Below are 22499 nucleotides of genomic sequence, written 5' to 3' on the forward strand. Positions count from 1 at the left end.
TAACCAGAAAATGAACTGTATTCTCATTGACCGTATCAGGTATTAAAAAATATGCTTATATTTACAGTGATGTACAAATACTTGTGATCCCTTGAAAATGGACATACTCTGCTGATCTAACTGGTAGGTATTCAAATGAAATGATTCTATAAATGTCTATACGTTAAAACTTGGGTTTTCCGCTTCCCAACTTTCAATAAACGTGATGTTCTCATACGATTCGGTTTTCAACGAACCCCTTAGAACAAATTAATAACAAATACCGAGGAAACATTGTACTTCAATGGCATTTTGATCATCTAAGTTCCAATCCATTGTGATGGTTTACAAAGACAACGTCACAAAAACTCTGCCACTGTCAATACAATACACAATACTTCTGGACCAAACTGTAAACCATCTTCTAGCATCTCGACACACCACCAGCATCGTGAGACATTCCTACACCAAAGTTTAGGAAATCAACGTCTGAGCCATCAGTCCAGGTATAATCTTCTTTCTGGAAGACAGTCACTTTTTAATCAACAAAGCACACATAAATGACAATATAGCACATACAGTGTTGATGCAAAAAAAAGCAGATTCATTCACTTCTGAGCGATCTAGGTGGAGCTAAAGGATATGTATGTTCTCTACCCCAACCCAGCAATCCATTTTCTCATCCTCATTATGGTCGCTGGGAGCCCATCACAGTTGACTTTGGGCGAGAGGTGGAATTCACACTCACATTCATAACTATGGACAATTTGGAGTCAGCAATCAACCACTCGTCCACCGTGCGGCTCAGACTTATGTGTATATTTCAACTGTATCATGCGGTTGTTGTGTTTTGAAGCTATCCCTGGTTTAACGCTGGGGTACGAGAACGTCATAAGATTTCCATAAGAAATCATATCACAACTTTTGGAAGTTCATGTAAGGCAACTTGCTAACTGGCAACCGCTGTTCAGTATCTAAACCAGAGGATGGTAGCAATGGGGAAAAAGGTGCGTTTGTTAGTGCTGTGCTATACCGCTAGATTTGGTATCAATCCAATACCATGAAAATACACGGCCAATATGGCCGATATTGATACCAATACTAAAATTAAGTTGGACAATCATCAATATAAATTTAGATTTTTTTTGGGTGATTTGCCTTTTAGATTAATCATTCCAAATTTGGGAAAGACTTTAGAAGTAAGTGTAAAATACTTATGGGCTGCACGGCGGTTAAGTGGTTAGCGTGCAGGCCTCACAGCTAGGGGACCCGAGTTTGATTCCACCCTCGGCCATCTCTGTGTGGAGTTTGCATGTTCTCCGTTGTTTCCTCCGTCTTCCTCTCACATTCCAAAAACATGCTAGGTTAATTGGCGACTCCAATTAAGAGACAGCTGGGATAGGCTCCAGCACCCCTACACCCCTTGTGAGGGCAAGCGGTAGAGAATGAATGAATGAACAAACCGAGTATTTTAGAAAAAAAAAAAAACTAAGGTTCCCAAATTGGATCCAATATAATTTGAAAAGCCCCTGAAATGAGTAGGATGGGACCCCTTCAAAGGGATCAGTTTTAGTCTGGAGGACACTTAACTTTTTCAACTTCTACTGAGCACAAAATACGACTTTGCTACTGGCCAATGTTTCACCTCAAAGGCATCATGGAGACCAATCCAGGCATGTTCCTCATCCACTTCCCGCAGGAGTTCCAGAACAACCTCATTTTGCAGGGCACTGTGGATGGAGACCAGATTCCCACCAAGATCGTTGCATGTGCGCTAGTGGGGGGAAAAAAAGCTGTGAAAAATTTAGATAAAGATCATATTTAGTCAATTGGCACTTCATGTTGTTGGTTTATTTTGCTTTTTTTTCATATATGACGATTAAGGGTTCTTGTTAGGGATGAGTGAAATCAGCCGAATTAATTACGAGGCAAGGGATTGTGATGGGAAAGGGTCCCACGGGTAGGACAGGCTTCCATTAATCAGGCTTTAACTTTAGGCACTGCCGTCTTGTAAAGTTTGAAGAACCAGCAGGGGGTCCTAAAACCATATGGCGGCACATCAATAATTCAATCATATATTCTTTGAATATGTGAACTATTTTCATCCTTAGTTGTAATCTGTCAGGTAGTTTTGTCCAAAGTTGTCACTGTCATTAATGACGCCTTAATTACCGTTCTTTAGCTGTTACAGTAAGTCAACCCAATTGCCCTAAATTAAGTCTTTCCTTTGTCGGAAATTCTTCCCCAAGACATACTGGCACCTGGTGGAATGTGGTTCCTTTTGTGATGTTGGGATTAACTTTACATTACATGGTAGTCTATGAAAGTCGGAATTGCAAAGCTGCAGACGCTGAGACGGGTCCTCGTGTGAAAAAGCATTACATTGACATTGACGGTGAAATTCCTTCATACCTCTGCATCAGCAAAAGTCTTTCTCTCATCTTGGAAGACGTAACAGTGATCATTCAACTGTGTCCATCCATTAGGGCAGTAATTATCTGCAACACAGTTATTTATTTTAGGCAGAAACAAAACAACACGTACATTTGAGAATAACAGTTAAATCACGACTACCAACCATGCCTGTATCGAAGACACCAAGGACACTGTGAAGAAGAAATACATTCTTTCATTTTCTACCGCTTATTCTCATGAGGGTCACGGACATGCTGGAGCCTATCCCAGCTGTCTTCGGGCAAGAGGCGGGGTACACCCTAGACTGGTGGCCTGCCATTCACACTCACATTCATACCTATATGGACAATTCAGAGTTGCCAATTAACCTAGCATGTTTTTGGAATGTGGGAGGAAACCGGAGTACCCGGAGAAAACCCACGCATGCACGGGGAGAACATGCAAGATGGCCGAGGGTGGAATCGAACTCGGGTCTTTTAGCTGTGTCGTCATGCCGCCTGGGGGTCAGGGGAACTGTTACTTTAGAATATTATGGTCATGGTTTAATGTTATTTGACAACTCCAAATTGTCCATAGGTATGAATGTGAGTGTGAATGGTTGTTTGTCTATATGTGCCCTGTGATTGGCTGGCCACCAGTCCAGGGTGTACCCCGCCTCTCGCTCAAACACAGCTGGGATAGGCTCCAGCATGCCTGCGACCCTTGTGAGGAGAAGCGGTATAGAAAATGGGTGGATGGAGTTAACACCTACTTTGCACCTAGCAGTCTTACTCACAGTGTTTTTACATAAAGTTTTTACCAAAAAAACCACGCTAGGTAACAACAACAGAAAAGACTATACAAAGGAATAATTCAGAATAACCATCTTTACGGTCATTTTCACAATCCCGGCTCATCTCGTTCTTATGGATCCATTCTCCTGTATCGTCTAGTCTTATTAGTTAGTTATTTACCCCCTAGTGGGGCCCCCTAAGAGCTGGGGCAAAGGCCTGGTTTGCCTGTTGGCAAACTTAACCAGGCTAACCGTGCTGCAGGTGCCCGTGAGGCATCAGAGAAGGTGTGGCGTAGGAGTGTAGTTGTCTGTGAAAGTCTTATTTTGTGTGCAAACTTAACATTTTCCAGTCCCTTGCCAAGCTCTTGTGACGACTCGGACCATAGAACGTAAAATACAAATAAAAGAATCACAATGGTCTACAGGTGAAATATTGACTTACCGCCCCCGACCGCAGTCCGCTGGTCCAACAAAGGAGGAAAAACACGTGAAGTGCAAATGCCATCTGCGCACGAATAGACAAAAATGTCATATTTCTCACAATATTTGACTGGATTAAAAAAATGTAGCCACATGAGCTCATCTCATGAAATTGAAAGTGTTACCTTTGGCGTCTTGATGCTTGATTCTGACGAGCGAAAAGCGGCCACCTTTTATATCCTCGCTTGACAAAGCCCTGGAATGTAACATCACTTGGCAGTAGCATGACATGACAGGTTGCCGAACTCGTCAACATAAATGATTCTTCAATTTCTTGTTAGTTTTAATGGCTGGTACCACAACAAGAATGTTACCCTGAGAGTACAATGAATACAATATGGAATACCTATAAACACTGTTTTTTTTGCAGTACAATGCCATAGCTATTGATGGAAGTGATTTAAGTGATTTTTGATATCAAGAAAACCACGGAAATGGTTCGATATACTCTTAGCTCTTAAATTACACTCTTATTTTCGTTGTCATCATATTTGTAAATGTAATCGTAGTTATATCAGGCAATAAAATGAACACTATTATTCCGATTACTGTAGAATTATTGCATTCTTCTGTGATTATCAGACTGCTGAATGCCAAATAAGCCCCTCCATCTGCCCACGCGCAAAACCTTAAATTATTATTATTTAGTCAATTTAAATGTGTACAATTTACTGTTTACGCTGTACATTGTTGTTCATATTTGATGTTTGATGTCATTCACCACATTATTATTATTTATTATTATACTGGAGCCAGGCAACGACATTTCGTTGGCAATTTCACTGCTGTGATATTGTGCAATGACAATAAATCTATCTATCTATCGCTCTCTCTCTCTGTCTCTCTCTCTCTCTCTATCTATCGACCGTGGTGGTCTGGTTCAAGTCATGCCGAGAGTTTTTGTAACAAATGTTTTGTTTTCAATTGGAGAAATCACTCTTTTGGAAGTGGACATGTAGAGAAATTTCATAAACGGTAGCAGAAATTGAGTTTCTTTTATAGAGACAATTATAAGCAGCTGGTGGCAAACCTCCTGAAGTCCTACAAATAAAGTCCTGCAAGTAAAATAGTGTCAGAACAGGCTGCTGCAAAACAGAAAGGAAATAAATATATACATAATTAACAAAATAAATGGTAAACAACAAAGACTTGGGCCCTCCCGTCTGCTTATTATTACTTTTTTTACGGGGTCGTATCATCCAATTTCACCGGGCAGAATAAAACCCTGATCTGAGCGTCCCTACTAAAAATAATGCATGTTATTGTTTTTGTTTTGTTTTTGTGAGTCTGCATTCCAGGTTAAATGATCTAACTGGGCTGCAGGTGTGTCACGGTCAAACTGAGACGTCATGGAAAGCGTTATGCAGGAGCGTGGATGCAAATGAATACCCTTGCTTTACTCCACACGGGATTTGACAATCCACCAATCCGGAGACCCAAAACTGCACTGAAGCTCTCATGTTGCTGCGGAAGCCGCTTCTTTATTGTCTCTGAAGTAGCCTGCAAAAATCCGATTGAAGACTATACTACGTGACTTACAACAACACTGAAACAAACAAAAGAAAATACACTCTGGAATGCTGAGACGCAGGAAGATAAAGATGGAAATGGAAGAGGGCAAGGCTGACAAAGATTGTATAATGACAAGACAGATTAGGCCTGAAATTAGTCAACTGGATGAGTTGCATACCAAACAGATCATCCAGCATTGTAATTGCTGAGCCCTGCTTTTGTCCATGTACATCCATTCATCACGGCAGTACCCGTCCTCCCAAACGCAAATGCCATCTGTTTCTCAAGGTGTATTTCTTCATTCCATTAGTCTGTGGTTGGAGTTTTAAAAATTCTTCATAAAGCAATTCCAAGACAAGTTATTGTCATGTGGAAAATATGGACACCCCATTGTATAGCTCTTCTACTGCTTAACCACACTATCCATGAACCATATTATCTGTAATTGTGTCATAGTTAGACATCCATCTCAGTGTGATGTCACAGGGAGCCGATGTTAGAAAAAACTATCTGAAACGCAGCATTCAGATCCATCCGACTTAGTTCACAGCTCACTTCCAAATGTGCAGACCTCATTATCTGAAACTTTAGTTTAACACAATAATACAATATTCTAACAACATTTATAGGTCAGAAAATTGGAAAAAGCAACATAGGTCCCATTTAAGTATTCTTTCCAGTGGTGAAGCTACGCTAAATGGTGACCAATGGCGGTCGTCCCACTGGCTATATCCACAGTTCAGGTAGTTTAACACAATAATACAACACTCTTAACAACATTTATAGGTCAGAAAATTGGAAAAAGCAACATAGGTCCCATTTTAGTACTCTTTCCAGTGGTGAAGCTACGCTACATGGTGAAGCAATGGCGGTCGTCCCACTGGCTAGCTCCATATTTAAGGTATCAATTGATTGCCGTCCTCAAAGTTCAGCTCAGACAGTATAAATATGAATAGTTCATGTTTATAGTTGAACATTTCAAGTGAATATAAAAGTGATGGATGTCATAGTTTTCTTTTAAAAACAAAGTCTTTAATTTTCACTTTTCACCTAACAAAAACTGATGATCTGAACTTTAAACGATTGTGCGCAATGCTTCATGGGTAGTGTAGTGTGAAGCAAGTTGAGTACTTCATGTGTCGCGCCGCCTGCTGGTATAATGTGGGCAGTGACAGTAACGTGTTGAAGCAAGAGTGCGAGTATGATTATCTTCCTCTTTTTTTTAATGTCGTCGCTGATTCTGTTTGGAACTATCTTTTCAATAAAGTTAAATTGCACTTCTGTGTGCGTTGTCTCCGGTAGCCTCGCGATAAATTCAATGCAAACACATGACGTCACCAAAATGCGGCCTCGTCGAGGTGACGCACACAAATAAGACTTTTGACATCAGCATGTCACCTTTGACTTGTCTGCTTATTCATCGCAACGTCTCAAACAGACAACACATCACACAACCGGCGTGCATGTAAAGCAAATACACATATTTAAATAGTAGATAAAATAAATAAAAACATCTATTTAGTGAGTTGGAAGTTGTCGGTGGGGCGAATCAGGAAGTCGTCATCCTCCCCTTCCACTTCCTTCTTCCGCAAACAAGTGCGCTCAGGCTCCCTGTTGATGGCTTGACCGGAGCGGCGTTCCTCGACTTGGGTGTTCTGCTGCCTTCCTCCCCACACGTTCATGTCTCACTGACCGCTGTCATGACGGCCAACAGCCGTTGTTCCGCGACGGAGCCTCCGGGTCTGGAGACCCAGCGACGGGAGATCGAGTGTTTGCTGCGGGACTGTGAGCTCCGCGCCGGGGACAGTTGGTGAGAGTCTTCCGCCGCGTCTTATCTTTCCGCGGAGGGCTAGCTAGCCCCCGGCCGTTGACGCCATCCAAGCGACGCTTTTTGAGCCAACTAAAGTGCTTGTTCGGTGGCTCTGGTGTCAGTTTGTATCTTTATAACCGGTCGACAAGTTTAGCGTAGTCGCTAATTCTTGCTATCAATGCTACTGCTAATGCTAGCATGTGAATCTCGTCATGTTCAATTGGATTTGGTTCTGTAACAGCTGGGCTCCTTTCTCTACGAAGCGCTTTTATTTTCTGCTTTACGACGTAATTTTAAATAGGTTTGGACAATACCAATAGGTTTTAAGACAATGACAGCGACACCAGAGCCTTCTACTTTACTGCATGTCACGCAGCAAAAACAGCAGATGATTATATTCCATGGTGTTTACATTTTATTCCTCTTCCAACACCACCGTGGTCCACATTTGGAGTTTATTTCTCCTCCAGTGCCATCATCAGTGTTTCCCACAGGACTGCAATCTACTTCTGATGTTTGGGGATAGAATAATGATGTAATTGTCTAATTTGCATAATTGCCCATGGTGCAAAACAAAGCTTTTTAGTTACCGCCATAAGAAATCATCTATAATTACAACTTTGGTCTTTAGATTTGTTATTTTGCCAGGGAATTGAATTAAACGTGTGTGTGTTTTAGGTACGTGGTGGAGCATCGCTGGTATGAGCAGTGGAAAGAGTTTGTGGAAAGTGGTGACCAAAATTCTTCATTGTGTCCCGGTCAGATTGACAACACTGAGCTGTTTGAAGGTCAGTGAACGCATCTGAAAACCCTTTTACATGCATGCAGCCATATTATGCGTACATTTCTGTCCACCTGTTTTTTCATCCTATTGGACACTCAGCCTGATATCAATTCTTTGACGAGTTGAGTGTTATGTTATATTTTGTTTATAATGGCAACGGCAACTTCTATCTGATTTTTAAGGTCCTTCTGCAAAAATGCTAGTCAAAGGTCCTCAGGAGTCAAAGGTCAAAGTGTTAAACGCATCTCTCCTGATCAGATCTGGACTCGTACCATTTGAAGGAGCGCTTGGTGGAGAACGAGGACTTTATCTTGGTTCCGGCTGAGGTGTGGCACAAACTTCTGGCATGGTACGGAATGGTGGATGACCAGCCGCCCCTGGAGCGCAAGGTAAGGTACACATTTATGAGGTGAACGTTTCCGCACAACTCAGTGGAAACTGGACACTTCTTTAATTGGAATACTAATATTCAGTACTATAAAGGCACTTGTGTCCATATTAACCAGACCAAAAACTAAGTATACTGACAGCCAATAGAAACTTTGATGTAGAAATCAAATGCATATTTGAATAATAATAAATATTGTTGACTTAGTGCTCTGCAAATTGAGAAAATGATGAGTTGTCCTGTGGTCACGGTTCGTTGCTCATGGGTTGGTGCAAAAGTGGACCAAATACAATACCTCAAGTGCAAGTTATCTGCATAATTTGATGATTGCTTTTGGAGGCTTAATAAAGGCCAGCATTGTTAATCCAGTGAACGGCATCATGCCGTATCTATCACATGAACAACATGCTACAGTGATATAGCTAGGCTATATCTGTGGCTGTTCCCAACCCGCAATCAGAAACCCAAGTGTGGTGTGTTTTAGTTTTGCTATTAGTATTTAGTATGTACTCTATAGTACAGTACTGTGTGTGTGTTGTATGTTTTACAGTAAGTTTTTAACCACTTTTACCTAGCCCTCAATTTTGGAAAAAATCTGGGAACGTTGACTTAATTTCCAGAATTTTTTCCAGCCCTTGGTCACTTTGTGTTATTAGTGTTTGACCCGTGCGCGTTTCAGGTGGTGGACCTGCCCAGCACTCTCAAGGTGGAGGTTTACCCCGTGGAGATCTTTCTCTGCCTCCATAGCAACATGGAGAACGTCACCACGGCGCAGTTTAGCCGCACAGACAACATACGTGAGCGTTCATAACATTACAGCACCAGAGCATCACTGTAGTATTCTGATACGAAATGTACATACTATATATACTGTATAACTACTGTCTACTAAATTAATATTTTTTTAAATCCTGTTTTAAGTTAGTTAGCTTTATCAAACGTCTTTGTATTTTTTAACCCTTAGATGCTCGAGTGACTGGACCCTACACTCTTCCATAAGTGGGTCAAAAATGACTAGAATACTAGAATCAATGCGTTTTTATGCCAATTTTGCCATTTTGGTTAGGAATGATCACTTGTATGATATTTAGTATTATATTTAGGACCACACAAGAATGATTTCATGTTAGAAACAACTTAATTTTTCACTTTTTTCCATCTTTGAAAAAGAAAATGACTCCGTACAACAATAGAAAATGTGAGCATCCATTGTGTGTTGCATAAAGATAAGTTAAAAAAATGTGAATGGCATGATATCAAAAATATGTTTTTTTGAGGAATACCTGGAACATGAAATAACAATTTTTCATTACAAAGATATTTCAAGAAAACAACCTGACTGGGTCATTTTTGACCCACTTACGGAAGGTTGCGGTAGTAACACAAAAACAAAAAATTCTTAAAATATATAAAAGGTAAGTTAAAAATGTGAATGGCATGATATCAAAAATATGTTTTTTGAGGAATACCTGGAATATGAAATGATAAAAATTTTTCCATTACAAAGATATTTCAAGACAACAACCTGACCGGGTCATTTTTGACCCACTTATAGAAGGTTGGGGTAGTAACACAAAAACAAAAAATTCTTAAAATGTATAAAAGGTAAGTTAAAAATGTGAATGGCATGATATCAAAAACATGTTTTTTGAGGAATACCTGGAATATGAAATTATAAAATTTTTTCATTACGAAGATATTTCAAGAAAACAACCTGACCGGGTCATTTTTGACCCACTTATGCATCTAAGGGTTAATAGAATCTGTAATAATGAGAGAGAGAGTCCAAAAAGGTGTGTCCCAATGACTTGCATTGTTAGCTAGCTCATATTAACTTGTTTTCTTACATTATAATACATAGAATGTTTCACATAAGGATTGTGAATGATGTTCAAATCCCCCAAAAAGTGCAGTTCCCCTTTAAGATGTAGTAAATACAGGTTGAGGCCTGAAGCGAAGGCTAAATAATGATGGCCCTTCGGACATATTTTAGTGTGAAAATGAAGCGTTGTATTGTTGTGTTAGAGTCTATCCAGTTGGCGATGTGCCGGGCCTTCTCACTGCCTCAGTCGTCAGAGTGTCACCTGTGGATGAAAAGCTCCGACAACAACTGTGAACGCCTCAGGAACGTCCATATGAGCGTGCTGGACGCCTGCCTCAGCTCAGGGATGGTGAGTATTCCCTCACTATGGCCACTTTTATTCTTAGGAGACCACCATGTTTACTCCTTAACATTTATTGGCATCAGTTTATGACAAAAAAAATACTGCCGTTGCATAACTTTTGTTTTCGTTATCTTCCAAAATATTGACTTTTGGCTTGGCGTCCACATGTTCACCTCCAAGATGACATGGAATGTGTGTGTGTGTGTGTTCTCGTCAGACGGTGATTATGGAGACGAGGAATGCTGATGGCACCTGGCCAAGCTCCAGACCTCAAATCATGTAAGTGACTTTTTGTTTTTCATCCTTTCTTTTGGTTGTGATTCGTGCACTTTGTGCACTTCCTGTCATCAGTTGGCGTTTCTCGTGTGGGACCACAGTTTGAATGAATTGTTCGAGTTTGTTGAGGCTGAAACAAAAACACGCTGATACACATCACTGCTGTCACGTCTAGGATTTTCTCTTTGGCGCCGCTCACGGAGGAGGCCATTTTTGTTTTGGGCAGCATGACTAATGCCATACGTGTCCTCACTTGTTAGCAAAGTTAACGCTGCCATATTTGTAGTGTTTATCTCCAATTTTAAATAACTGTCTGAGGTGCTACAATAGTGTATCGGGATTGTGGTGGACTTTTTGGAAAATGGCGGCCGTATACAGAGAGCTTTTCTGGGGCAACCGGGGGTGGTCTCATGGCCATGAGGATGGAGGTTTTTCTTTCATGATGTCATAAAAAGTTCTCTTCAAAAGTGGAACAACAAATGACTGGTATACCAGTGGACTTCTACTAGTTCTATTAGTGCTTCACTTCTTTTTCCACTTGTATGACAGTTAAGCATGTTCAAATGTGAATTAATTGTATTTTCATTCTTTTCCTATGGTCTTCCTACCCCCTACTTTCTGGCTTTTTTTCCCTCAGGAGAAACTCAGTGGAGGATCAGGACTCATATCGAGGTCAGCCTGGCGTCTGTGGCCTCACCAACCTGGGCAACACCTGCTTTATGAACTCCGCCCTGCAGGTCTCTGCCACACACATGCACACACACGCACACACACACACACTAAGCTCCTGTCATCCTTGGCGTGCAGTGCCTGAGCAACACTCCTCCACTGACGGAGTACTTCCTGCAGAGCTCTTACCTGGAGGAGCTCAACTTCTCCAACCCTCTGGGCATGAAGGGCGAGATTGCAGAGGCCTACGCCGACATCATCAAGCAGATGTGGTCGGGCCGCCATTACTCAGTGGTGCCGCGCATCTTCAAGGTGACACGGCCAAATAAGGACTTGGTGACAGATGCTTGTTGCCTGATGACTGGAGTTGTTGTTTTTTTTTTGTGCATCAGACAAAAGTGGGTCATTTTGCGTCTCAGTTCCTGGGCTACCAGCAACATGACAGTCAGGAGCTGCTCTCCTTCCTGCTTGACGGCCTGCATGAGGACCTCAACCGCGTGAAAAACAAAGAGTACATCGAACTGAGAGATGCGGACGGCCGACCCGATCAGGTGACTCACCATGAATGTTTTGAATATGAATATTATGACACAAACGGTTATTTGTAGGCACAAAGGTATATCATTGAAGGGGACCTATTATGCTCTTTTTGTGCCCTTGGTATTGAGATGTGGACTCCTATAGAGCAGCTACACACAATAACCAGTACAGAAAGCTTTCTAGATCTTCCAGAATCCGCACCTATTCCAGCTGTAGTGCCTCAGATTTCCAAAACTGTGTTTTAATTTATTCCATCCACAGTCCACTTCCGGGCACGCCCACTCCACTGTGATTGGTCCCATTCAGCTTGCACCTGGGCACGCCCATATAATAATAATAACAACAATGGTGCTCATATGAAATATTCACACCAAGGACACAATTGTGTGCTCGTACAATTAGACAGTAATGGCGGCATGTTGATTCATTGTCAGGCCATACTAATTCTGTACTGCAGAATAAGCGTGTACTGACTACTACTACTACAAAGTACTTCAATATAACATTTATCCCTTGACAAGAGAGAAACAAATATTTGATGGGTGGACTCTACTTATTACATTACTAGATAAAAGTAAAAACGCCTCAAATTGCAACCGTTGCCAAAAAGTTGTTTCTTGAACAGGAAGTGGCCGAGGAGGCGTGGCGGAACCACCGGCGGCGCAACGACTCCGTGATCGTGGACACCTTCCACGGCCTCTTCAAGTCCACGCTCATCTGCCCCGAGTGCCACAAGGTCTCCGTCACCTTTGACCCCTTCTGCTACCTGAGCATCCCGCTTCCTGTTAGCAAGGAGCGGGTCATGGAGGTCTTCTTCGTCTCGCTGGACCCGTACGCCAAGCCCATGCAGGTGAGCGGCAAATCTCGTTATTATGGGCCTGCCTGCATACCTATGGTATGTTAATGTGTGTGTGTGTGTGTGCGCGCAGCATCGGGTTGTGGTTCCGAAGGGGGGCAAAGTGTCTGACCTCTGCTCAGCTCTGTCTGAGATGACGGGCGTTCCTGCCACTCAGGTGAGACCTGCAGTTACTCGGCAGCATCACTTCCTGTCCTACTAAACCGTGGCGGCGCTTTGTGTGTTTCAGATGGTGGTGGCCGATTTGTTCAACCATCGATTTTATAAAATCTACACAGCCGACGAGTCGCTCAGCTGCATTCTGGACCGGGACGACATCTTTGTGTACGACCACCACACGTCCCCGTGTCCAGCCCGAGGGCCTGATCCTGAATAATGTGGTTTACGTTCCGTGCGTGCAGGTACGAGTGCGGCGTGCAGGACGACGAGCAGGTGCTGCTAGCGCTCTACCTACGGGAACGCTCCCACTACAGAGACTACGGCTCCGTCAACACCACGCTCTTTGGACACCCGCTGTTGCTCAACGTGCCGCGCAGCAGCTGCAGCCAGGAGGCGCTGTACCACCTCTTCCTGCAGAGACTGGCGTGAGGGACACACGCCAACAACACGCCAACAACACGCCCACGCGGTCTTAGTCTTGTCACACTCGCCTGCCTGAAGAGATGTTTGGTTATTTTACATGCTGTGTGTGTGTGTGTGTGTGTGTGTGTAGGCGCTACGTGCGGGTGCCCGACCCCTCAGAGGAGATAGAGGACGATGAGGAGGATGACGACGATGATGACGATGATGACGAGGAAGAGGAACTGTATAAGACTCAGACCAACGGCATCAGTGACGGTAGCGTTCTCAGACAGGAAGCAGTTTTTTATGTCCCCATTAGGGGACTGGTCTGGTCACCATCCAATCACAGGACACATATGGACAAACAGCCAATCACATCACATATGGGGTGGAGTCTTTAATGATGACATCACTTCCTGCCTCTTGTTTTTGTAGATGAAGAGCAGGAGGACACGGAGCAGGCAGGCCCCTCCCACAGGGAGGCGTGCTGTGCAGACAGGTCGGCGAACGGTCACCATGAGGGCGCCGCCCCTCCCTCAGAGTTCCATCCTGATCATCCACGACCCCCCACGGAGGAGGGCGACGTCCACAACAACGCATGTCCCGCCACCACAAAGCTCCTCTGCAGCGGTGACGCTGGCCCCAGTGACGGTCACATGCACGCCCGCGGGGAGGCGAGCACGGCCATTGAGGAAGGGGCGGCTGCAGCGGCAGCACCGCCATCAGCACCGCCATCGTCACAGCACCCTTTGTGCGGCGGCACCCAAGACGACGGGAAGCAGGAGGAGGCGTGTCCTCCCAGCCCGCCGGCCGGTGAGGATGCGGCAGGTACGACGGCGTGTGGCAAGAAGAAGAAACGTCTCTTCACCATCCAGGCCGTTAACTGTAACGGCACGGAGCGCGAGATGGGCCCCGATATGTCCTTCAGCTGTGAGTGTGTACACTACACACACACACACACACACACACACACACACAGGTGGAAGTACAGTCACACTACAGTCATCCCTGGTTTATTACTGTTAATTGGTTCCAGCCGTGTAGAATGTAAATAACATAAACCTTCATACTTTTATTAGCTTATATGGTAGCCATGATAAGCTGTAATAAGAGAGCATAAGAGTAGCCTGTGCATGAGGAATGTGCTGTAAACAAAGAGTGTAAAGATGACTATAGGGGTGTTATTTCATGTCCGTAGGGCTTTAATAATGGTTAAAAACTACTCAAACTACAAAAATCAACCCTATTTTATGGAGATTCACTTACCACGGTTGGGTCTGCAACCAATTAACTGTGATAAACGAGGGACGTATGTCCCACCAACATTCCAACATGTCTTCTCGTGTGAGCAGCACAGCCGTACGTGGCCTTGGACTGGGACGCTGACATGAAGAAGAAGTTCTACAATGAAAACGAGGCTGAGGTACGTGTGGATTTCATTCCTACATGGCAGCTGACACGCTTGACCCTTTTATCGCTAGCGCGGGGGCTGTTGTGTGAAAGTCACCGTTCCGTTTGTGCTGCAGAAGTACGTGAAGCACAGCAGCATGGATGTTCCTCAGCAGCAGACCACAGTGCAGTTGCAAGAGTGTATCCAGCTCTTCACCACCGTGGAAACACTGGAGGAGGAGAACCCTTGGTACACGAACACACACACACACACACACACACAATTGTAAATAGCGCTTTTCTTACACAATATATACACAAAATACAGTCAGCAGGTATATTAGTCAACACCTGAATTCAAGTGGAAAAGGTTATAAAGCCATTTTCCAAACCATTGGGACTCCAGCCAACCACAGTGAGAGCTATAATCCACAAATGGTAAAAACAATGGAACAGTGGTGAACCTTCCCAGGAGTGGCCGACCAATCAAAATTACCCCAAGAGTGACCCCAGTTAGGGTCGGTGTTCATGGGTCCACCATAAGAAAGACACTGGGCAAACACGGCCTGCATGGCACAGTCCCAAGACCAAAACCACTGGTGAAAAAAAAAAGAACATTAAGGCCTGATGATTCCCAAGACCTTTGGGAAAATACTATTTGCCTTTGTGTTGACTAATATTTCCATTTGTAAGTACCACTGTGTATGTGTGTATGTAAATATATATATATATATATGTATATGTAAATATATATCTCTATATATATCACGTGTGGCAGGTACTGTCCCGTGTGTAAGAAGCACCAGCTGGCCACCAAGAAACTGGACCTGTGGTCTCTGCCGGAGATCCTCATCATTCACTTGAAGAGGTTTTCATACACAAAGTTCACCAGAGAGAAACTGGACACCATCGTCGACTTCCCCCTCAGGTAATGTGTTCTTCACCGCTTATCCTCACCAGGGTCACAGCCATGCTGGAGCCTATCCCAGCTGTAGACCCTGGACTGGTGGCCAGCCAATCACAGGGCACATATAGACACATATTTTGTTTTGTCTTCCAGGAACCTGGACTTCTCAGGCTGTCTCTTGAGGAAGACCGTGTCCAACGGGGAGCCGCCCAGCCGCTATGACCTCATTGCGGTGTCCAACCATTATGGAGGACTGCGAGACGGACACTGTAAGACCGCCCCCACCCTCCCCCCTTCAAGTCCTCGTTTGTACTGTCAGCTGAGTCAGCTTTTTTGTGTACGTGCAGACACCAGCTATGCACGTAACAAGGACAACGGTCAGTGGTACTACTTTGACGACAGCAAAGTGACGTACGCCAGAGAAGACCAGATCATGGTGCGTAGAAACCACTACATCCCATAATGATCAACTGAAATGACCTATAGATGTGCAACATCGATAGACTAGCATATTGATTACACCCGTTTACATCCCTAACACGGATGCTCTTCCTTAGACCAACGCAGCCTACGTGTTGTTCTACCATCGACAAGACAAGATGAGAAAACCACCCCTCCCCGACCCCAGCACAAGCCCCGCCTCCTCCACACATCCCTCCGCTGACGTCACGCTTTGCACGGACGACGACGACGCCGCCACTCTCACCATGGAAACGGACTAAAAAGGAGCTAACGTGCGGTGAAGTAACTTTTCCCTGGTTTTATTTTCTTTCTCTGAAAGATTTTTAATGTACGACACTGAGTGGGAGGAGCTTAACGGTTCAGCAGGTTTGATTGGAGAAGTCCGGACTTTTATGGACTGTCAACTTTTTCTTTCATCTGGTTGGAAACAAAAATGACTTTAGTATCATGTCACCTAATTCCTTTGACATGTTTTTAGTGGATGGCATCACGTGCGCACACGGCACCTGAAGGGGGCGGCGTTTGCTTTTCCTTGTGTATATTTTGCTTGTTCTGGTATTTATTGAATGAGTTTGAGGGTCACACGGCCTCGTCAGGATGCATCAACACTTATTTTCATATTTAACGACAAACAGACCAAATGTTTGACAGCTGATGGCGCTGCTGCTGCTATACAGTATTTTTCTACCAGAGCAAACTTCTTTTGGTCGTACTCTTTGTCAAATTATCACCAGATTTTATAAGACTTTTCAAATAATTAAAAGAATTCTTATGATCCAGAAACTTTGTTTGCATATTTCACATGTCCAAGTTGGAATATTATTTTTTCTTAAATACACAACAGTCAGGTTAAACAGACGAGATTGGTGATGATGGCAAAAGCACCACGTGTCAGTGAATGCATCGCCACGCAACATTACATTAACGGTGACCATTCTGAAGAACAGCAGAACCTTCAAGTGTGGCGTAACCGAAGAGGTAAAGCTCCAGAAGCTTGTGGTGCTTCTAGAACATGGTAGACTTGATGTCCTGGCTGAAGAAGGTTCCAAAGTTCAAATCTCTGGACATGAGCTCTTCCTCCACATTCTCCAGTGCCCACTTGTGCTCCACGATCTCCAGTGCCTCCCACTCGCTCTGAAAAAGCAACAAATCGGGAGTCAGCACTACGACAACACTTACTGGGCAGAATTTATAACTAAAAAAGGACGCTGAGACGCAGCAGAGAAAGGGACGGAAAGGAGGAAAAACCTTTGCCTTTTACACTGAATGTACACTTATAGCTTTTATGTTCAGTTTGACCATAAAACCAATTGTTTGCTATGTGACAAACTGTACATGAGACCAAAAATAAACACTGATCACCTTAAAAGCCTTGTTAGGGTCTGGGGGCATGGCCATGGCGGCGCCTGTCATCTGATCCTGCATGAGGCGTGATTGGTCAGCCGCTACAAGGAAGTGGAAAAAGTTTCATTTAAAAATTACTAACTATGCTGATTTTTTTTTTTTTACATTTCTTTAGTCCACAAAATATGTCATGTTTGCCTCCTTCTGATACATAATGCTTACCGTTGTCTTGTCCCAGGATGAGGCTGTACATGCTCCTCAGGCCAAAGACATTAAGGAAGTACCAGGATGCAGAACTCACCCTGAACACACCACAGCAGCATTGGAGCAAAATGGCGCCTTGTTTAATGTACTTTTTTTTTTTTTTTTAAACATGGAAACGTACCAGGAGGCATCCAGCGTCAGCAGGTCAATTCCACGTTGTAACATGGGCTTGAACCTCAGCGTCAGCGGGAATGGAACCTTGGCTGAAAAAAAAAAAAAAAAAAAGATGGCCGCTAGTTTGTACACACACCACCGACATCGACCGTTAGCGTGTTTGCACATCATGTGACCCAACAATCTCACTTATGACAAATCCAGAGAAGGCCCAGTTGATCCATCCGCCAATCACGATCATGGGAAGCACGTTGGTCAGGTTGCCTTTCATCATGTCCGTCAGCATGCTGGTGTCTGCAACACGTCACATGACCGCAGCTCTTAATGGCCACATCCTTCAGGAGAAACGTGCGAGTCACATGACAACACACCTGTCATTGGGTTTTTGGGGACGACCTTTCTCTTGACCTTCTTGAAGAAGCCAGTCTCTGCATTGTTGAAGTAATGTTTCCTCATGGTGAACGACTGCAAGGTACAACTCTTCCATGACACCACATAATTCGTTCATTCACATCATATTTATTTATTTACACTTTGCCTTTAGGACCCATAAATTCACTGTGATTGACTTAAACGTGGACTTTTACGGCATTACATTTAATACATCACAGTATGGCTTAACAGCACAAACACGCCCCCTAGTGGCTTGGTACAAAATCACTGTAGAACAAAGTCCAATTGTTGTCATTTGTATTTTTAAGAGTAGCAAAGTGAATAAAACCAAAATAAAGTAAAAGTGCTACCTCACCTGTTTAGGGATGTATTTGCCATTCTCTCTCAGGATGCGACTCCGCAGGAGCACCTGACTGAAGGAAAGGAAGACAAGGTGACGATGCTCCAAAAGATGCAGAGAAACAGATCATCCCGATTCCTTTCCCTTTTCTGCGCATTCTAGCATGGTTAATATGAGCAAGCTAACAATGGACGTCATAGAAAATGCATATTGTGATGAAACCTCTGAATATATTTAACTGATGAATGCATCAAGTTGCAGACTAACCTGTCCGAGACCTGCTCCAGGTCTACCTTCTTGTCACTGTGCAACAGCTGAGTGACGTAATGACGAATGACCCCCACCAGGAAGGTGATGAAGACGATGGGCAGCACCACCCACAAACGAATACTGGAGTCCAACAGGAGCTCTGGACCGGCCATGGCTCCTCCGTCTACACACACGGACGGCTCTGCACTCTGAAAGCAGGACAGGGAATCATTTCAAATAGAAGAGACAACCATCCAGTTACACAACACGTCAAGGAGAGGACATGTCACCGGGATGTGGCTGGTCTTGGTAGATCCAAGTGATCTTACCTAAACCTAAAACCTATTTTCACATCCTGTTGTCCATCCTGTTTTGGTTTTTTAATGTGATGATGTCCTGGTTTTAGATACTTATGTAGTTATTTGTTCAGTATGACTTACTGTAAGAACTTTTCTTTTAAAAATCAATATAAAAGAGATATTGTTTAGATAATTATTCCATTCAAAGTTCTTTTTGAACCTTTTTTGAAAGTTATCAAGAGAGATTTTAGCTGAATAACCTCCCAGTCTGCTTTCTACATATGGATGTTATATATCTACAGTGACTATTACGGTCAATGTTTGTTCTGTTTTACTATTTACATTTTACCATTTCTTTTAGGCATATATTTTTCTCTACAATGAAAAAACAACCGCGGACCACAATTAGTCCCCAGACCGCACTTTAGAGACTGCTAGCTTAAAAACGCGAAGGACAAGCCTAAGGTTAGCTTTAGCTTTGTAGCATGTTGACTAGCGTGGTCGTTTAATGTGGCTTCAACAAACAACTTCTTTCTTTCTTCGCCGCTACTAGCATTTTACTCTGTGTGCGTGTCTCTATTCGCTGCTAAAACACAAAGCAGTCGATTGGAAAAGACGTTAATTACCACATGAATTAAGTTTTTGGCCACCAAGATAACAGTCTCCGGCTTCTTCTTCTTCGTCGGTTTTTTCTTCTTCTGGATTTGACCACAGATGAGTGATTACCGCCCCCTACGAAAAAAGAACAACTTCCGGGTCATGCGGTGAAAATGTTAATTCCCATTCGGAGTGTCTGCGGAGAGAAAATAATACAATATTAAAATAGAATAGTAACGTGTATTAATGCAGTTGTCTGTAGTATGTGCCGCGTTTTTTGCTTCTTATTATGATTTTATCGGCAGAAAATGCCAGAGTTTGAGGGCGTTTTTTAGACAAAAAAACTAAGTGGTGAGAATGTGTTTTGTTTTTTTCAACCTGCTTGTAATGCGCTTTTCTGGTCAAAAAATAAAAATAAAAAATAAAAACAGGAAACCTCACAGACACTCAACAGGGGCCCCAGAAGCATCCAAAAATGGCATAAAATGCCAAAGTTTGAGGGCGGTCATTTTTGACAAAAAACGTAAGGGGTTAGTATGTCGTTTTTTTCATTTTTTTCAACTTGCTTCTAATGCACTTTTCTGGTCAAAAAACACTGGAGACCTCACACACACTCAACAGGGGCCCCAGAAGCATCCAAAAATGGCATAAAATGCCAAAGTTTGAGGGCGGTCATTTTTGACAAAAAACGTAAGGGGTTAGTATGTCGTTTTTTTCATTTTTTTCAACCTGCTTCTAATACACTTTTCTGATCAAAAAAAGACTGGAGACCTCACACACACTCAACAGGGGGCCCAGAAGCATCCAAAAATGGCATAAAATGCCACAGTTTGAGGGCGGCGATTTTTGACAAAAAACGTAAGGGGTTAGTATGTCGTTTTTTTCATTTTTTTCAACCTGCTTATATTACACTTTTCTGGTCAAAAAAAGACGGGAGACCTCACACACACTCAACAGGGGCCCCAGAAGCATCCAAAAATGGCATAAAATGCCAAAGTTTGAGGGCGGCGATTTTTGACAAAAAACGTAAGGGGTTAGTATGTCGTTTTTTTCATTTTTTTCAACTTGCTTCTAATACACTTTTCTGGTCAAAAAAACACTGGAGACCTCACACACACTCAACAGGGGCCCCAGAAGCATCCAAAAATGGCATAAAATGCCAAAGTTTGAGGGCGGTCATTTTTGACAAAAAACGTAAGGGGTTAGTATGTCGTTTTTTTCATTTTTTTCAACCTGCTTCTAATACACTTTTCTGATCAAAAAAAGACTGGAGACCTCACACACACTCAACAGGGGGCCCAGAAGCATCCAAAAATGGCATAAAATGCCACAGTTTGAGGGCGGCGATTTTTGACAAAAAACGTAAGGGGTTAGTATGTCGTTTTTTTCATTTTTTTCAACCTGCTTATATTACACTTTTCTGGTCAAAAAAAGACGGGAGACCTCACACACACTCAACAGGGGCCCCAGAAGCATCCAAAAATGGCATAAAATGCCAAAGTTTGAGGGCGCTGATTTTTGACAAAAAACGTAAGGGGTTAGTATGTCGTTTTTTTCATTTTTTTCAACTTGCTTCTAACACACTTTTCTGGTCAAAACAACACTGGAGACCTCACACACACTCAACAGGGGCCCCAGAAGCATCCAAAAATGGCATAAAATGCCAAAGTTTGAGGGCGGTCATTTTTGACAAAAAACGTAAGGGGTTAGTATGTCGTTTTTTTTCATTTTTTTCAACTTGCTTCTAATGCACTTTTCTGGTCAAAAAAACACTGGAGACCTCACACATACTCAACAGGGGCCCCAGAAGCATCCAAAAATGGCATAAAATGCCAAAGTTTGAGGGCGGCGATTTTTGACAAAAAACGTAAGGGGTTAGTATGTCGTTTTTTTCATTTTTTTCAACCTGCTTCTAATACACTTTTCTGGTCAAAAAAACACTGGAGACCTCACACACACTCAACAGGGGCCCCAGAAGCATCCAAAAATGGCATAAAATGCCAAAGTTTGAGGGCGGTCATTTTTGACAAAAAACGTAAGGGGTTAGTATGTCGTTTTTTTCATTTTTTTCAACCTGCTTATATTACACTTTTCTGGTCAAAAAAAGACGGGAGACCTCACACATACTCAACAGGGGCCCCAGAAGCATCCAAAAATGGCATAAAATGCCAAAGTTTGAGGGCGCTGATTTTTGACAAAAAACGTAAGGGGTTAGTATGTCGTTTTTTTCATTTTTTTCAACTTGCTTCTAATACACTTTTCTGGTCAAAAAAACACTGGAGACCTCACACACACTCAACAGGGGCCCCAGAAGCATCCAAAAATGGCATAAAATGCCAAAGTTTGAGGGCGGTCATTTTTGACAAAAAACGTAAGGGGTTAGTATGTCGTTTTTTTCATTTTTTTCAACCTGCTTATATTACACTTTTCTGGTCAAAAAAAGACGGGAGACCTCACACATACTCAACAGGGGCCCCAGAAGCATCCAAAAATGGCATAAAATGCCAAAGTTTGAGGGCGCTGATTTTTGACAAAAAACGTAAGGGGTTAGTATGTCGTTTTTTTCATTTTTTTCAACTTGCTTCTAATACACTTTTCTGGTCAAAAAAACACTGGAGACCTCACACACACTCAACAGGGGCCCCAGAAGCATCCAAAAATGGCATAAAATGCCAAAGTTTGAGGGCGGTCATTTTTGACAAAAAACGTAAGGGGTTAGTATGTCGTTTTTTTCATTTTTTTCAACCTGCTTATATTACACTTTTCTGGTCAAAAAAAGACGGGAGACCTCACATACACTCAACAGGGGCCCCAGAAGCATCCAAAAATGGCATAAAATGCCAAAGTTTGAGGGCGGTCATTTTTGACAAAAAACGTAAGGGGTTAGTATGTCGTTTTTTTCATTTTTTTCAACCTGCTTATATTACACTTTTC

General features: G+C 43.0%; 2 protein-coding genes and 1 long non-coding RNA gene across 4 annotated transcripts; 1 reads left to right on the plus strand and 2 right to left on the minus strand.

Moving 5' to 3' along the window:
- LOC144901945 (uncharacterized) lies at positions 1-3670 on the minus strand. The gene is made up of 5 exons (XR_013630143.1): positions 3609-3670; positions 2558-2585; positions 2392-2477; positions 1625-1772; positions 1-499 (listed from the first exon to the last, which is right to left on the minus strand). It is a non-coding gene; the product is annotated as an uncharacterized LOC144901945 (long non-coding RNA).
- Positions 3671-6499: 2829 nt separating this feature from the next.
- On the plus strand, positions 6500-16748 carry usp11 (ubiquitin specific peptidase 11). Its single transcript, XM_058084888.2, has 21 exons — positions 6500-6968; positions 7647-7756; positions 8011-8141; positions 8820-8937; positions 10166-10311; positions 10523-10584; positions 11219-11318; positions 11389-11562; positions 11643-11801; positions 12416-12640; positions 12720-12803; positions 12876-12970; positions 13048-13230; positions 13359-13483; positions 13643-14137; positions 14560-14630; positions 14734-14846; positions 15375-15524; positions 15657-15772; positions 15851-15939; positions 16061-16748. The coding sequence occupies exons 1-21, from the start codon at positions 6859-6861 to the stop codon at positions 16223-16225; spliced, it is 3021 nt and encodes a 1006-aa protein (XP_057940871.2). The 5' UTR covers positions 6500-6858; the 3' UTR covers positions 16226-16748.
- LOC131137211 (ER membrane protein complex subunit 3) lies at positions 16558-19742 on the minus strand. 2 transcript variants are annotated; one of them, XM_058084889.2, is made up of 9 exons: positions 19595-19742; positions 18688-18878; positions 18436-18493; positions 18059-18152; positions 17877-17981; positions 17695-17776; positions 17532-17611; positions 17328-17410; positions 16558-17099 (listed from the first exon to the last, which is right to left on the minus strand). In XM_058084889.2, exons 2-9 carry the CDS (start codon positions 18840-18842, stop codon positions 16971-16973), a joined length of 786 nt encoding a protein of 261 aa, XP_057940872.1. In that variant the 5' UTR covers positions 18843-18878; positions 19595-19742; the 3' UTR covers positions 16558-16970. The 2 variants fall into 2 exon arrangements, with proteins under 2 accessions (XP_057940872.1, XP_078653908.1); XM_078797782.1 differs by having other exon boundaries at positions 18059-18167.
- Between the last annotated feature and the right edge of the window lie 2757 nt (positions 19743-22499).

This window comes from Doryrhamphus excisus, linkage group LG17 (assembly GCF_037039965.1).
Source record: "Doryrhamphus excisus strain RoL-2023G ecotype Guam linkage group LG17, RoL_Dexc_Guam_v1.1, whole genome shotgun sequence".
In the NCBI taxonomy this organism is placed as follows: domain Eukaryota; kingdom Metazoa; phylum Chordata; class Actinopteri; order Syngnathiformes; family Syngnathidae; genus Doryrhamphus; species Doryrhamphus excisus.